The 17500-nt window shown below is 44.0% G+C and overlaps 1 protein-coding gene across 4 annotated transcripts in view; it reads left to right on the forward strand.

The window, feature by feature from the left end:
- The window catches only part of LOC122258856 (Ankyrin-repeat, SH3-domain, and Proline-rich-region containing Protein), a 565439-nt gene that overhangs the window by 81255 nt on the left and 466684 nt on the right, over nt 1-17500 (forward strand). For all 4 annotated transcript variants that reach the window (XM_086533825.1, XM_086533826.1, XM_086533827.1 and 1 more), the window contains one exon: nt 9359-9417. In XM_086533825.1, coding sequence (XP_086389951.1) covers nt 9359-9417 — 59 coding nt within the window. The remainder of the gene's footprint in view (nt 1-9358; nt 9418-17500) is intronic.

Below are 17500 nucleotides of genomic sequence, written 5' to 3' on the forward strand. Positions count from 1 at the left end.
TGTGAAAGAAAAGAAAAACACCAACACCACATAGACAGTTATTATCCCTTTCCTTTGTGAAATACAATTCACATATGTATAGTTATTTGCAACTTTTCAGTTGTAAGAAAAATATTCCACATGGACAATTATATCCACCTTTTCGGTTGCAAAAGAAAATCCACATAGATATTTGCAACTTTTCGGTTGTAAGAAAAAGATTCCACATGGACAATTATATCCACCTTTTCGGTTGCAAAAGAAAGTCCACATAGATATTTGCAACTTTTCGGTTGTAAGAAAAAGATTCCACATGGACAATTATATCCACCTTTTCGGTTGCAAAAGAAACTCCACATAGACAGTTGTAACTTTTCGGTTGTAAGAAAAAGATTAAAGAAAGTCCACATAGGCATTTGCAACTTTTCGGTTGTAAGAAAAAGATTCCACATGGACAATTATATCCACCTTTTCGATGGCAAAAGAAAATCCACATAGACAATTGTAACTTTTCGGTTGTAATAAGAATAAAAACCTCCACATGGACAGTTATTTACAGCTTTATGGTTGTTAAAAAAAAAAAAAAAAAAAAATCACAGGAAGGAAACCTGGCCAGACAGACCCGTCACCAGAGGATGGAGGAGAGTCTGTGGTTAGCGCCGAGTCTTTGGTCGAGCGATTTACGCCTGCGATAAAAGGGAGGAGGAAGTGGAAGAAGGAAAAGGGAGACGCGAGGAGGAATTGGAAGAAGGAAAAGGGAGACGCGAGGAGGAACAGAGAGGGATTGGAAGAAGGAAATGGGAGACGCGAGGAGGAATTGGAAGGAGGGAGACGCGAGGAGGAAGAGAGAGGGATTGGTGGAAAGGGCGCTGGGGTTTCATGTTGCGTGGTTCATTTACAGGAGGGAAGATTTGCGTGCACACGTATTGTACATATACGCTCTTACGCACATGGTCATATATATATATATATATATGTGCACATATTTTCTCTTTTTCTTTCTCTGTCTCCCTACCTCTCTATCTCCCTCCCTTTTCTTTTCCCTCTTCCACTGCCTTTCTCTCTCCCTCTCACACTCCCTCCCTTCCTCTTTTGTCTCTTTCTTTCCTCCACTTCCCTTCCCTTTTCTAACTGAAGAGTATATATGTTTCAGTCATATCTTTTATGTATCTCCTCTGATACATTTCATGCTGCCATCTTTAGTTATGTATTTTATCAGCATCTTTCTCCCTCTCCCTTTCGTTTAATATGCAACACCCTCCTCTTCATTCTCTTTTGCAGACTTTCATTTTTTTTTCATTTATTCTCTCCTATCGCGTCTCCTCTTCGTTATTCCCTTTATTATTTCACTCTCTTCCTTCGTGTCCATCTTCTTGTCCCCCGCCACTCCCGTTCTCCTAACGTCTTTCGTCCTTTCAACCTCGTATTCCAACTCCCTCTTTAGTCCTCACTCCCTCCCATTCTCCCTCCTTCCCTTCCTTCCTTTCCTTTCTCCTTCCTTTTCCCCCTTTTCCCTCTCTACTTCCTTCCCTCTCTCTCTCTCTCTCCCTTCCTCTCTCTTTCTCTCCTTCCCTCCCTCTCTCCCTTCACAGCCTGCTTCCCTCCCTCTCTCCCTTCGCAGCCTGCTTCCCTCCCTCCTTCTCTCCCTTCATAGCCTGCTTCCCTCCCTCCCTCCCTCCTTCCCTTCCTCCCTCCCCGTCCTGCGTGCGTGTAACGTCCTTCCCCGCATCTCCAACAGCATCCGTCCAGCGGGAGATAAGATCTCGGCGGTCGCGATGGCATCTTGGTAATGGTCGGAGGCTCAAAGGACATGTCGTGTATCTTCCATCCTGATATATGATGGAGAGTCGCCTCCTTGCCAAACGCAGGAAGGAGGAGGAGGAGGGGGAGGAGGAGGAGGAGGAGGAGGAGGAGGAGGAGGAGGAGGAGGAGGAGGAGGAGGAGGAGGAGGAGGAGGAGGAGGAGGAGGGATGGGCGGTTGGGGCGGGCAGCAGGTAGTGTTAGGCGGGCGGGTAGGGGGCGGGGGAGGATAGGAAGAAGAGAGGAAGAGAAGGAGGGAGAGCCTGAAGGTGTGGGACAAGGAGAGATTGGAGGTTATGTGGTAGAGGAAGATAGGAAGTGAAATAGTTGTGAAGAGGAAGTGGCAGTGAAAAAAATGTGGAAGGTAGTGGTAGATAGGTAGTGATAGGGCGGGAGGAAGGAAAGAACTGATAAAGAGACAGGTAGGTAGGCAGGAGGCAGGCAGGCAACCAAGCAAGTAAGCAGTAGAGAGCTGTTAGACGAAGAGCAAAAACTAGAAGATTGGAGAGAGATAGAGAGAGAGAGAGGGAGGGAGACAGACAGAGTGTGAGAGAAATGAGAGAGTGTGCAAGTCGCCCCGTCACGAAGGAGATGCTTATCCTTCCCTTAACGACAGTTCCTAAAGTTCCTGTGATTCCCCTCCTGCTCTTTTAGTTATCTATACACTCATTTGCATGCCGGTGTGTGTCTTAAGGATGACGCAGGGCGGCCCTATCCCTAATCTTGGGGCGCGGAGAAGGATGGCCTTGGAGATTAGGTGGGGAGAGAGGGAGAGGGAGAAGGAGAAGGAGAAAAGGAAAGAAGGCAGGAAAGAGAGAAGGCAGACACGCAAGTAAGCAGGCAGACAGATAAGTAGGTTGACAAACGGACAGACAGGTAGCAGACAGGTAGACACATATCACAGACACACACAAGGCAAAAAACAGACAGGGAGACGAACAGAGAGATAGGAGAGACATAATCAACAAATAGGATTTAAAAAAATAAAAAGGTCACTGACATGCCAAAATATGAATAGAATTTTGGTGTGATACGATATGATGATGACCCCTCCCCCCCCCCCCCAAAAAAAAAAAAAAAAAAAAAAAAAAAAACTTATTCGAACTGCTGGACGGGCGGAGAACAGGCGGGGAGGTTTGATGAATATCCGTCAACTCCCGCGGGAATAGAAAGGCCGATTGTGATCACGTGATATATGGGAGTCTGGCGCCGGTGTCGCGTTGATCAGCTGAAGTCGCGAAGTCAATTGAGGGATGGGGCGTTGGAGGGTGAGGGTGGGGAGTGGGGAGTGAAAGGGTGCATGTTGTGTTATATTTTATTGTGCATTCATTAATTGAGAGTGAGCGAAGGGAAGCGAAAATATATTGAAACTTGTTCTTTCTCTCTCTCTTTCTCTTGCTTTCTCTTTCTCTTTCTCTCGCTTTCTCTTTTCTCTCTCTCTCTCTTTTCTCTCTCTCTCTCTCTTTTCTCTCTCTTTTCTCTCTCTCTCTCTTGTCTCTCTCTCTCTCCTCTCTCTCTCTCTCTTCCTCTCTCTCTCTCTCTCTCTCTCTCTCTCTCTCTCTCTCTCTCTCTCTCTCTCTCTCTCTCTCTCTCTCTCTCTCTCTCTCTCTCTCTCTCTCTCTCTCTCTCTCTCTCTCTCTCTCTCTCTCTCTCTCTCTCTCTCTCTCTCTCTCTCTCTCTCTCGGTCGCTAGTTTCCTTATTTCTTTATCTCTTCATCTCCAAGCATATATCCTAACGTATATATAGGCCTACAGAAGAGGGAGTAAAAAGAGAGAAGAAAAAACAAACATAAAAAGAGAAAGAAAGATATAAAAAATATCATAAAAAAAGAAAGTAAGAAAGAAAGAAAAACGAAATAACACGTTAAAAAAACGACGAAAACTATTATGTACTTTGTGTTCGGGAGACGTTAAAAGGGGGTTATTTCCCTGCACTGTCGCCACAACAATGGGGGAATTTTTCTACGCTCTTTTGTGTTGGCCGAGTAACTCGTGGTGGGGGAAAAAATGTTATGGTGGGTAACGAAATAGATTCTTTCCCAAATGGCGTACGTCGTTTTTTAGGTTTGAGATTGGTGTACTTGGAGTATTTTTTGTTTTTCTTGTCTTTATTACTATTATTATTGTTTTTGTCATTATTATTAGTAGTGGTGGTAGGTAGTTTTAGCAGTCTAATCCTTCCTAGTAGCTGTAGTTCTGTTGTTCAGGTAGCTGTGATAATGATAGTAGGATGTCGAAGAAGTGAGTGGTTGCAATAGTAGTTATGGTATTTCTTTTAGTATCATTGAACTAATATTACTATTAGTTATTAATATTTACTACATCATTGTCGGGTAACTGATTCAGAAAATGATAGTGGTATCAATATTATTATACTGCTGTAACCAAGACTATAAACGTAATTGAACTGCAGGTTTTATGACGGAAGACAAGGAAAACAATTGGCAAATCTATTTTACTGATTTTCTTCTATTTTACTTTAGTGATTCTTATTTCATTGCCGAAGATAAAATGGTTGGCTTTAATTAATATGATGATGATTATTAAAAAACAAAACAAAAAAAAATCGAAATGATATCGACAAGAACCAAGGACACATACAACAAAAACAACAACAACAACAACAAAAACAAAAATAAAAACAGCAGCAACATTAAATTCGCGACACGGCAACACGCTCGCACGGTGGGCACCTGCGCCTGCTCGCCCGAGAGTTTCGTCGGCTCATTTTCAACGTACACGCCACGCCGACCGGCCGTAAGCGCCAAACTCTTGGTAATTGAACTTCTGCATGAACTTGATCAATATCAGGATGATGACCAGAGAGGAATATCGTTTTATTGGACTCAGGGAGGCACTTGTTGCATATTGAAAGAGCTACCCCCCTCTCCCCTCTCCCTCTCTCTCTCTCTTTCTCTCTCCCTCCGCCCGCTTTTATTTACTGCGTCATGTGTGCGCGGATATTACGAAAGTTTGCAAGTTCGATCGTTTTGGGTGTTGGTAGGGGGTGGTGGTGGGGTGGGGTTGGGGAGGGGGTCGTGATGGTCATCGTTGCTCGTTGGGATGAATAGGGGTTGGGTGTGGGGTGGTTAAGGGTGGGGTAGGGGGGGTCGTGTCGTTGGTGAAGCGTTATGTTCAAGATCGGGAAGTGTTCACTGTGGACACTTGATGAATCATGTGACGTCTGTTTATTTATTTATTATTTTTTCTCTCCCATCTTTCTCTTTTGTTCCCTTTCCCACGCTTCCTCTCTTTCTCTCGCCCTCTTCCCATCATCTCCTCTCTCCCTTTCTTTACTTTTCCAGTCTCTCCCTCTTTTTCCCCTCTCTATCCTCCTCCCTTTTCCTTCCTATCCTTTCCTCTCCTTTTCCGTACCTTTACTTATCCTCTCCCACTCCCTCCCTCCCTTCCCCTTCCCCTCCCTCCCTTTCCTTCCCCTCTCCCTCTCCCTTTCCCTTTCCTTCCCCTCTCCCCCTTCCTCCCTTTCCTTCCCCTCTCCCTGTCCATCTCCCTTTCCTTAATCTCTCCCTCTCCCTCTCCCTTTCCTTAACCTCTCCCCCTCCCTCTTCCTTTCCATCCTCTCTCCCCCCCTCTTCTTTTCCATCCCCTCCCCCCCTCCCTCAAGGTCAGCACTTACAATGATGAAGCTCTCCGTTTTCTTTGGTGGGCGTGTCTATTTTTTCAGTCGCTCTCTCTCTCTCTCTCTTCCTCTCTCTCTCTCTCTCTCTCTCTCTCTCTCTCTCTCTCTCTCTCTCTCTCTCTCTCTCTCTCTCTCTCTCTCTCTCTCTCTCTCTCTCTCTCTCTCTCTCTCTGTATCTATCTATCTATCTCTATCTATTTATCTGTCTATCTACCTATCGATCTCTTTATTATATTATTATTATTATTATTATTTTTTTTTTTTTAGGAAAATGTCACCAATGTAAACTTGTTCTTTTGGGGATGCTATTTTCCCTTGAAATTACAAACGTTTAATTCCAAGGTGATACGATAATTATCATCCGATTTGGGTAAGTAGATTTACATGTTGCATCAGCCATGCTCTCAACATTGCAGTCATTAATTCGCTGAAATATTAGTTAACTGAATTACAGACACACGCTAATTTATGACCAATGTTTTCAATTATTTTTCAAAGTTGTTTATCGGTTTGTCACGTTGGCACTTTCACGTTGTTGAAATTTCGGTCGCAAGAAGGTTTTAAAGAGTGTGAAATAGGGTGTAATAGGGTGGGGTAAAGAGTATGGGGATGGAGAAGGTGATGAATAGGTCTAGAAGGAATGATGATGATGATGATGATAATGAGGAAGTAGAAGGGAAAATGCAAAGGGAATTCAAGGAAAGAAAGAAAGAAAAAAAAAACGTAACTAAACCCCATTAAAAAATAATCACAGTTACGTGCAGAAAGAAAAGACATATTCCTGAAGCACTGCAAGGCGGTTTCAACCACACGAATTAGCATTTAGGAGCAAGGCGAGTGTGGGAATGCGACCCTCCCCATCCCCTCCCCTTCCTCACCCTCCTCCCCTCCTCTTCCACTTCCTCACCCTCCTCCCTACCCGTTCCCCCTTCCTCCTTACCCCTTCCTCCTTCCTCCCTACCCCTTCCCCCTTTCTCCCTACCCTTTCCCCCTTCCTCCCTCCGCCTCACTTTCCCCCTACCCCTTTCCCCTTTCCTTCTCCTCCCTACCTCTCCCCTCTTCCTCATACTCCCTACTCCCTCCCCCCTCCTTCCCACTCCCCCCCCCTTCCAATCATTGCGGCTGGCTAAACCTTCATTCACAGCGAGTCTGTGACCTCCTGTTTTTAATTAGTACCCCCTGTTGGCACAAGGGGAGGAGCCTTGTTTGTTCTCTGCTTTGTCTCTTCGTTCTCGTCCTTGTTTTTGTCCTTTTTCTCGTTTGTTATTTGTTTTTGAAACCTCTTTTTTTTCTTCTGGCTTTGGGATTCGGTTGTTTCTCCACTCACCCTTCTTTATTTCTCTCTCTCTCTCACTCTCTCTCTCTCTTTCTCTCTCTCTCTCTCTCTCTCTCTCTCTCTCTCTCTCTCTCTCTCTCTCTCTCTCTCTCTCTCTCTCTCTCTCTCTCTCTCTCACTCCTTCTCCTCCTCCTCCTCCTCCTCCTCCTCCTCCTCCTCCTCCTCCTCCTCCTCCTCCTCGCACAATCGTATTTTTTGCTACGAAGTAGAGCCTACGATTTAGTTTACACAGCGTAACCGAGGTGTCGACTCGCTCGGTAAATGTAAACAACTTTTCATAGAATTTCGTTGGCTCGGCCCAAAAAGCCTCTTTGTCGGAAAACGTTCACGAGAGCGATCTGTGACGTAATTCGGAACGTTTTTCTTATGGTAGCGAGGAGATGGAGAGGGAGAGGAAGAATAGGGATATAGGGATAGGGCGAGAAAGATAGGTAGGTAGGAAGGAAGGAAGGAAGGAAGGAAGGAAGGAAGGAAGGAAGGTAGAGGGAGAGGGAGAGAAAAGTAGATAGATAGGCAGACAAATAGACATGCACATATATAGATATATAAACAAACAGACAGGAAGAGAGAGAAAAATAAAAGGTAAAACTTATAGAAGAAAACAAAATATGATTATTCCGTCGTCAATCCTGTTCAGCACAACAATATATATTACTTTTTATTAATGACATGAATAATAATTTCGATATCGGGTGACAAATAAGCAGAATTATTTACTGAGTTTTAGGAAGGGAAGGGAAGAGAAGTAAAAGAGAAAAAAGAAAGGGAGGGAGGGAGGAAGAGTAAGAAATAGATATAAATATTTGAAAGCAATGTGGTGGTTACATTTTGATTTTGCGTGATTGCAGGCAGTGACACTAACTTTGCATTATAAAGTTGTCGAAGGGTGTGAGACATTATTCTTTACTTCCAGGGAGACACGCATACAGATAGACAGACACAGACGAACATAGAGAGACGTAAAAAGACAGAAAATAATTCGTTACTCTTAGCCCAAGCCCAGGGGACAAAAAATGTATTTTTTTTTTTCAAAACTAAGGAAGTGGAAAGAAATAATGGTGTTAAGTTAATGGGAATGATGATTATGAACCGGTGGTAATTACTTGTAAGCAACTCTTTTTTTTTTCTTTTTTTTCCTTTCTGTTTTGCCTTGCAATGTTGAGAGAATATTAACCTCCAGTTTCTGAAGGAGGTCAAAGGTCAAAGGAGAGGTAATGCAGGAGGACGGTTTTTATATTAGAAAAGAAAATTATAAATTCGTTAGTATTTCATTTATATATATTTATATTCATTTTTGCAAAGCCTGCAGTAACAGTGTTGTTTTGGAACAAACTTGCAATTACTTGTTACCATGAGTTTATATTCTGATATATCTTCCTTTAATTGGTAGAAGTTCAAGGGTATGAGCTTCTCTCGCACTAAAGTAAATTAATATCGGTGTTCCTGCTACTCTCTCCTCTCTCCTCTCCCCTCTCCTCTCTCCTCTCTCTCTCTCTCTCTCTCTCTCTCTCTCTCTCTCTCTCTCTCTCTCTCTCTCTCTCTCTCTCTCTCTCTCCCTCTCTCTCTCCTCTCTCTCTCTCTCTCTCTCTCTCTCTTCTCCTCTCTCTCACTCTCTCCTCTCTCTCTCTCCCCTCCCCCCCCTCTCTCTCTCTCTCCCTCCTCCTCTCTCTCCCCTCTCTCCTCTCTCTCTCTCTCTCCTCTCTCTCTCTCTCTCTCTCCTCTCTCTCTCTCTCTCTCTCTCTCTCTCTCTCTCTCTCTCTCTCTCTCTCTCTCTCTCTCTCTCTCTCTCTCTCTCTCTCTTTCTCTCTTTCTCTCTCTCTCGTTTATCTCTCTCATTCTCTCTTTCAGTCTACATTTACTGTATTTTTTATACTGTTTGAATCGTTCATTTGTATGTGATTATACATTTTTAAGTTGTTTGTAAATAATTATTCATAAGTGGACCTTGATGAAAGGCTCGTGTGAGGATGAGGAGGAAAGAAAATGAAAAAAAAGGGAAGAAGAGGATGAGGAGGAAAGAAAATGAAGAAGGGGAGTATGAGAAAAGGGCAAGAGAAGGACAAAAAGAAAGAAAATAAAGGGGAAGAAGCAGAAGGGTGTGAAGAATATGATGAGCGGAAAGAAAAGGATAAAGAGAATGAAAAGAAAAGGCAGAGGGAAAGGGAAGAAAAAAAGGGAAATAATATGCAGAACAGAGGATGAAGGGGGGAGGGGAGGGGGAAGGATGCTTAGTTTTTGTTTAATCCCCCCCCCCCACACCTCTTTGTCTCTCATTCTCTTCTCTCCTCCCCTTTCTTCTTAATGTCCCTAATTCCTCTCTTCCCCTCGGCATTAGTATATTCAATTTATGCAAAACGTACCCAATTAAACTTTTTTTTTTCCTTTTTTCCTTTTTCCTTTTTTTCTTTATTTTTTTGAAAACACAATTAGCATAAAGCCACATTCATTTTATTTCATTCGATTACGAGAATGAATAATTACGTAACCAGCTGAATAAAAGCGCTTGATTCAATTTCTGTTCATAATCATAATACATAATTGTACATAGATAATTCACATTTATATATATTTTACTGACCCTTATTTTTTTTTCTTTCCCTTAGGCGGTGGAGCCCTGGCCGGCGATGTTGGGATGAGGGATACTCACGGACCCTTAACACTGGTGAGTAAAAACTGTGCCTCATCTGTACCTTTTTTTGATGAGTAAAAGTTCTGGTCTTTTTTTTTTTTTTTTTTTTTTTTTTTTTTTTTTTTTTTTTTTTTTTCTGGTGAGTAAAAGTCTGACTCATTCTTATTCATGTTTTGTCTCTGCTGAGTAAAAGTTTATGGTGGGTAAAAGTATTATCATTGTTTTATATTGTTTCATTTGCAATTTGTAGTTGTTATTGCTGTCTATTCATTTGCGTTTTTCACCTTCATTGTCTAATATTTTTTATGATCTTTCTTTAAAATATTTTACGTCTCTAATTAGCTTCTCTTGCGTTCTCTTGTTTTTTTTTGTTGTTTTTTTACGTCGCATCTGCTTCATTTCATTTTTCTTTTTCCCTCATTCTCTTTTCTGGTCTTTCTGGAATCGGAGTTTTTCTTTTAGTTTTGTCCCTCAGTCTTTCGTTTCTTTTCTTTCCGTTTTATCTTTTCTCATTCCCTGCGTCCTCGTCGTTAATTTTGTCGCTGTTCAGCCATTTATCTTCGTCTAAACTTTTTGATTTTTTTTTATTATTCGTCTTAAAATTTGTTCGCCCTTTTTAATTCGTCGTTTCCCCCTCGTGGAGAATTCCGGTCCTTCCTTCATTCCACGCTGTTCGTCTTTCTATTTTATTTTATTAATATTTTTTTATTTTCTTTTCTTTCGTGGTATCATTCTTCTTCTTCCTTCTATCCACGCTTTTCAGATTGTTAACCTTTCCCCCCTTTTTTTAGATTTTATTTTCGTGTTCGTGTGTTCTTTTTTTCTCTCTCTCTATTTTCCTTCTTTTTATTTTTAGTTCCTTCTTTTCGTTTGTCTCTCTTTTCTTCTTTGTTGTATTTTGCTGCGGCTCTCCCTTTTCTTTTGTTTCCTTCATTACGTTAATCTCATTTCTTTGTCTATTTTTCTTCTATATTCCTTCATCCTTTATTCGTATAACAGTATGTCTTGTAGCTACTTATTTTCTTTCCTTTTATTTATTTTTATTTTTTCCTCTTGTATTGTTTTTAATTTTGTTTTATTTTCCTTCCCTACTTCCCTTTCCCAGTATTACCGTCTTATTATTCCAATTGTTTTTTTATACCCGTTTCATAGTCAAGTTCCCATTCCCCATTCCTATTCTCTCATTCATTCATTATCTGTTGTTCTAGTTTATCTCATGAACATCGTCTTCCATCCATCCTCCTTCCCCTCTTCCTCTTTCTCCTCCTCCTCCTCCTCTTCTTCTTCTTCTTCTTCTTCCTCTTTCATCCTCTTTCATCCTCTTTTCTTCTCTTATTTCTCTTTTCTCCTCCTCCTCGTTCTCTTCTTCCTCTTTCCTCCCCCCCTTTTCTACCTTCGTCATCCTCTTCCTCTTTCCTGCTCAACCTCTTCCTCTTTCCTCCTCTTCCTCCTCCTCTTCCTCCTACTCCTATTCCTCCTCTTCCTCCTACTCTTACTCCTACTCCTCCTCTTTCTGACCCTCTTTCTCTTTCCTCTCTCCTCCTCATCCTCCCTCCTCCTCTTCCTCTTCCTCTTCCTCTTGCTCAAGCTTCTCCTCTGGCCCCTCCCCCTGTCTCGCCGCCGAGGTAGTGTTCCCCGACCTTATGAGCCTCTGTTCACACCTTCATGTCCGAGGGTCATGGTGCGTGTGCCAAGGCGAGGCTGGCGTGCAAGACCTCGTTTGTCTCTGTCGTTTGGTCTGGTCTGTTGGCTGGCTGGCTGGCTGGCTCGCTCGCTCGCCCGTTCTCCCTCCCTCTCTCTACTCCTCCCTCTCTCTCTCTACTAACCTCCCTCCTCCTCCCTCTCTCTACTCCTCTCTCTACTCCTCCCTCTCCTCCTCCTCCCTTCTCCTCCCTTCTCCTCTCCCCCCTCCCTCTCTCTCTCTCTCTCTCTCTCTCTCTCTCTCTCTCTCTCTCTCTCTCTCTCTCTCTCTCTCTCTCTCTCTCTCTCTCTCTCTCTCTCTCTCTCTCTCTCTCTCCTTCCTCCCGCCTCCCTCCTCCTCCTCCTCCTCCCTCCTCCTCCTCCGCCTCCCCCTCTCCTCCTCCTCCTCCTCCTCCTCCTCCTCCCTCTCCTCCTCCTCCTCCTCCTCCTCCTCCTCCTCCTCCCTCCCCCTTTCTCTTTGCATTGGCTGTCACCCTTGCCACCCTATTGCTTTCTCGCCCCTCTCCTTTTTTTCTTTTTTTCTTTTCCTTTTGTTTCTCTCTCTCTCCCTTCTCTTCGTTTCCGTTTTTCTTTCTTGTCATCTCTTACTTTCTCTCTCTTTTTTTATTGCTTGATCTCTTTCTGTCTCCGCTTATTTCCCTACTCCTCAGCTCACCTTTCTTTTTTCCTATTCTTTCCCGTCTTCTCTCTTCTCCCCCTCCCTTTTATCTTCCCCCTTCCCTCTTTTCTCATCTCATCTGCTCTTTTTCTCTTTTCATTCCTTCCCATCTTTTGCCTCTTCTCTGCTCTTTACCTCCTCCCTCCTCTCTTCTCTGCCATCCACCTCTTCTTTCCTGCCCTGCCTGTCTCCCACTACTTTATTTTCACACGCCTCCACGTTGCAGGTCTATTTCCCTGCGATACCTTCCATCCCTCACTTACTCACTCCCTCGCTTATTTACTCACTCTCTCACTCACTCACTCACTCTCTCTCTCACTCTTAATTAACGACCACTCTTTCATTTCGCTTATCCGTTTCTCACTCTTACCACAAACAACACCTGCACCGTACCCTCGTATACCCTAGCGTGTCACTCACATCACTCTTTCTCATCTGACCTGGCCTCACCCTGGCTTCACCCTGGCTTCGCCCTGGCTTCACTCTAGCTTCACTATGGCTTCACCCTGGCTTCACCCTGGCTTCACCCTGGCTTCAATCTCGCATTATCCGTGAACCATTTTTAGAGGATTTTTTAAAACTTTTATGTCAGTCAACCTGGTATCTTGAGCCGTGCTTTACTCAAAGAGGCGCCTGCAGTCGATGCAAACGCTGAACTTATAGAGGTATTGCTTGCGATCAGAGGAGTGTGTGTGTGTGAATATGTTCGTGCTTGCGTGTACGTTAGGGTCTGATGTTGTTAGTGCTTCTGTTTGCATGTTTTTTGTGCTTCTCTGTGTGTGTGTGTTTGCGCTGTTGTTTGTGTGTATGCTTGTGCTTGTCTGTGTGTGTGTTTATGTTTTTGTATGTCTCTGTGTGTGCGTTTGCGTGCGTGTGTGCTTGTGTGTGTTGATTGGGGGAGGCGGATATGTTTGTGAGTGTGCACGTGCCCCTCAGTAATGCTTTTTTTGTGTGTGAATTTTTCAGAATAGTTTTGATGCAGCATTTTGTACCTCGGTGGAAAAAAAAATGCAGTTTTTCTCCGACTTGTTGATCGTTTGACCTTTAGCACACAACCCTGATTATTAAATGCGAAAAAAGTAATGTTTTTTTTTTTATCTTTCTCTATTCTTGCATCTAGCGCTCTTTTCACATCATCCTCCCGATTGCTTGTGAACACTCACAGCCAGACAGACAGACAGACAGACAAGTAAAACAGACGAAGTGAAGAAATGGGAAGGGAAAAGAGAAGATATAAAAAAAGCAAACCACAGTAAAGAGAAGAAAGAAAAAGTGAGAAAAAATGTCTTTCTCATTCCTAGGCGTCTCGGAATCTTTTAGTGCAAGTAAGCAAACAAACAAACGAGCAACAATACAAAGCAACAGACGGGCAGACAATCAGTGCAAAGAAATTAGAGATAAGGGAGAAGGTAGAAAAATGGCAGAAAGAAAAAGTATGAAAATGAATATATGAAAAAGTTGAATCCCTCTTTCCTCTTACACCTCCTCTCTCCTTCTATTCCTCTTTCTCTTCCTCCTCCTCCTCCTCCTCCTCCTCCTCCTCCTCCTTCTCCTCCTCTTTCGTCCTCCTCCTCCTCTTTCGTCGTCGTCCTCTTCCTCCTCCTCTTCCTTTTCCTCCTCCTCCTCCTCCTCCTCCTCCTCCTCCTCCTCCTCCTCCTCCTCCTCTTCCTCCCCCTCCTCCTCCTCCTCCTCCTCCTCCTCCTCCTCCTCTTTCGTCCTCCTCCTCCTCTTTCCCCTTAACCGCTCCCAGTACGCGACTCCAATGCCGCCTCGACGACCAACAACAGGTGTTTATGTTTGTGTGCGTGTGCGTGTGTGTGTTTCTCTTACCCCAGAGCGTTTCGGAATCTCACCCTCGCCTCGCCGCGCCTCGCCGCGTGGCACAGTCTGTCAGTGTCATTGTCATAAAGTGCGTTTATATCACTCGCATGCATTACGCACCTCTCGTGAGAACGCGCAGTTCCACCCCCTACCCCAACCCCCACCCCTAACGGAATACTGTGAACGATCGGTGTGGGTGGGTTGGGGGAGGGGGGGTTGTAGATGGGTAGGGTGAGTTGGCTGAGTGGGTTGGGGGGGGGGAGAGGGGCGAATGATGAATGTTTATTTTTATTTTCTTTATCAAATATGTTATTTTCTTTCATGTGTTTCGTCTCCATCGTTTCTCTTCTTTTTCTTTTCTCTTTCGTTCTAAGTGCTTTTCTCTCTCTCTCTCTCTCTCTCTTTCTCCCTCCCTCCCTCTCTCCTTCCCTCTTTCCCTCCCTCCCTTCCTCCCTTCCTCCTTCTCTCTCCCTCACTCCCTCTTTCTCCCTCATTCTCCCTCCCTCCTTATCCCTCCTCCCTCCCTCTTTCTCCCTCCTTATCCCTCTTTCTCCCTCTTTCTCCCTCTTTCTCCCTCATTCATATACTAGGTCATCGCATTCAAAACTAGATTTCATTTTGCAAACAAAACGAAAGTTTTTTCCTCGAGATAAGAGATACAAAATCTTATTTTTTTCATTCATTTTTTTTTCTCTCTCTCTTTCTTCTTACAATTCGGCGTCGTCATTATCCATCCCTTTTTTTGTTGAATTTCCTTTGCAATTACATTAAGAGGAAGGGGGAGGGGGGATGGAGGACAAGGTTAAGATTGAGGGGCTTCTTGTTGCATTTTGTTTTTGTTGTTGTTATTTGGGACATTTGGTTTTGTTGTTGCGTGGGATTTTGTGTTTTGTTTTGTTGTTGTTGTGTGGGGGTATTTTGTTCGTTTGCTCTTATCATTTAGGAGATTACGTTTGTTTGTTTGTTCTGTCGTTGGGGTGTTTTACATGGGGTGTTTTACATTGTCCTTGCGTGGAGTATTTTTTGCCGTTAATGTGGGATCTTTTGTTTATTTGTTTTGTTGTTGTTAGGTGGGGTATTTTTATTTTTGTTTATTTATTTATTCTTCAACTTTTTGCGTTATCAAGGCATCCGAGCCAAGGTCTGAGCCTCGACTGCATATTACGACACCGGGCAGAACACCCTGTCACATCAGCTTTAGGAATTGGCTCATTGTTGATGCTTCACTCTTTTTTATCATGTAGATTATATATGTATGTTTTTTTGTTTTTTTCATCATGTATTGAGGAGACTCTCTCTCTCTGTCTCTCTCTCTCTCTCTCTCTCTCTCTCTCTCTCTCTCTCTCTCTCTCTCTCTCTCTCTCTCTCTCTCTCTCTCTCTCTTTCCCCCTTCTGTTTCCCCCTCTCTCTTTCCTTCTGTTTCTCTCTCTCTCTCTCTTTATTTCCTTTTTCTCTCTCGATCTCCCTCTCAGTTCTCCTTAATGGCGAGATTAGAGTCGTAATGGGTTGGGACTCTTCTCATCATTGCAATAGGGATTGCCATCCCGTCGGCACGCTAAAAAGGCCCTTTGCAACATACCAAACCCCACCCACCCACCCCCCACCCCATAAAGGTCCTGCAAGCAGCCCGTTGCATCAGATCGGGTGTTGGCGGTGCAGGAACAACCGCTGTTATGTGGCGCTGTTGATAGCTTCGTGATAATGTGCCATGATCCTGCCCTCAGCATGACCTAAATGATGATGTTGTTGTTAATAATGCATGAACGTGGGATGGTGGCATGCGGCGGGACAATGTGCCTGGCATGGCCGGTAATTGATGTTGTTTAATATCTCCACGTCATGGGCGGGCATGAGAAGGGGAGCATGAACGGAGGAGAAGGAAAGGGGGGAAAGGGGGGGAGGAAGGGGGAGGGGTTCTTGGGGTTCTTCTAGTGATTGAATATTAGTAATGGTATTGGGAAATGGTCATCGATGATTTTTTGTTTTGTTTTTATTATTATTTATTTTATTTTTTTTCTTGTGTGCACCCTTGCTTATGTACCCTGCGAGAAGAATACCCTGTGTTTATGTAGTTATCGGTGCTTGGTCTTTAGTACCGTTTACATGAGGTACATTCGAGGTTGACGTTAAAGGTTGACATTGATGGAGGAGTGACAGGCACGAGACGCTGGCACGGAGGAATGACGAATGTTCAAGGCGCTTTGTTCACGTGCTAAGGGGGAGCGGGAGGGGAAGGGGAAGGGAAAGGGGAAGGGGAAGGGGAGAGAAAGGCAAATAGGGAAGGCGAGAGAGGGGGAAAGAAGAAGGGGAGAGAAAGAAAAAGGAAATTATCTATGACCCCCAAAAAATAAAAGATAAAAATAAAAATAAAAAAACGAAAAGAAAACAAATCAAACAATATTGATACTAGAAAGTTTGAGAAAGTAAAAAAAAAAAAAAAAAATGATAAATAACACCAGAAAGGGGAAACAGAACGGCAGGCACATACAAAGCGCGTACAAGCGCACCACCGGGCGAAAGCTCACACTGCCGTCACGCCGTAAAAATCACACCGTAGCGTTAGACATATTTCACACCGCGGGGGAAAAGCGACGGCTAATAATGGAAAATCAGGGAGTGCCCCCTTTTTGCGGACAGGTTTATTGATATCGGTTTAGGAGGAGGAGGAGGAGCAGGAACTGGAGGAGGAGAGAAAGAGAGGAAGGAGGGAGAGAGAGAGAGGGAGGAGAAGGAGAGAAAGAAGAGAAGGAGAGGAGGGAGGGAGAGGGTGAAAGGGTGAAGGGGGTGAGAAGGAATGAGGAAGAGACGGCATGGGAAGGAAGGAAGGAAGGAGGGAGGGAGGGAGGGAGGGAGGGAGGGAGGAGGGTGAGATGGGATGATGTGGGTGAGAAGGAGGGAGGGAGGGGGTGGGAAGGTTGGAGAAAGAGAAAGAGAGAGAGGGGCGGGAGGGGGGAAGGAAAGTGTGGACGCAGGGAAAGAGAAAGAGAGAGAAGAGGAATTTGGGGGGAGGAACAGAGGGTGAAAGGGCATGCCTTTATTCCTCTCAGATTTCCGAAGGGGGTGGTACTTCTCTTTTACGGAGTTGTTCTTTATCCTCTTCGGATTCTGATGGGGCGAAGACAGAGTGGGTGGGCAAGGGTGGGGTGAGCGGGAGGACGGGGGGCGCAGCAGGAGGTTACGAGTGTTGATGGGTTGGTGGGTTAGTGGGTCTGCTGGTGGGTTGGACGCCTCCTGTCAGGCCCTTAAATCTCTTGAAGAAATTGAAAGAAGGAATTGGATTTATCCTGGAAGGGGAAGGGGGAGGAACAGGGTGGGTTGGGGGGCTGTGGTGGGGGGAGGAAGGGATGAGAGTGATGGAGGAAGAAGTGGTGATGGAGAAGGTGGAGATGAAAGGAGAACGAGGGGGGAGTAGATGGAGGAAGAGGGGGAAATAGAAAGGGAGAAAGAGGAGGTGGAAATAACAGGAAGAGAAAGAGGAGGGGCAGGAGGAAGAGGAGAGAATATCGTGTTTCTCGCGTTGTTCGGGTGAGTTAGCCAAGTGAAGAAAGCGGCACTTCGTTGCATAGTCGACCGCTCTGCAAATAGAGAAAATGAATAGAGACCGAAGGTGATTGATATCCCTGAAAAAATATATAGTATTAGGAATAGTAATAAAGATAATGAAAATTATAGTAATAATAATGATAGCAATAATAAATTGGTGAATAAAGAAAAACAAAGAAATATGGATTGTTATTAATAACGATAATACAAAAGATGATAACGATAATATAAATTGACCAATAAATAAAAAACAAACAAAGAAACCTGGAGAAAAGACATGCATATACGTTTTGGGAGAGAAGATAAGTCATATGGAAAGTAAATAGATGAACAAACGAATAGAGGGGACTGGAATGGTCAATTTTCTTGTGAGTGGCAGGCGGCGATAAAGAT

Source organism: Penaeus japonicus, unplaced genomic scaffold, assembly GCF_977035675.1.
Source record: "Penaeus japonicus unplaced genomic scaffold, GWHDUDI00000001_assembly GWHDUDI00000040, whole genome shotgun sequence".
NCBI classification, from domain to species: domain Eukaryota; kingdom Metazoa; phylum Arthropoda; class Malacostraca; order Decapoda; family Penaeidae; genus Penaeus; species Penaeus japonicus.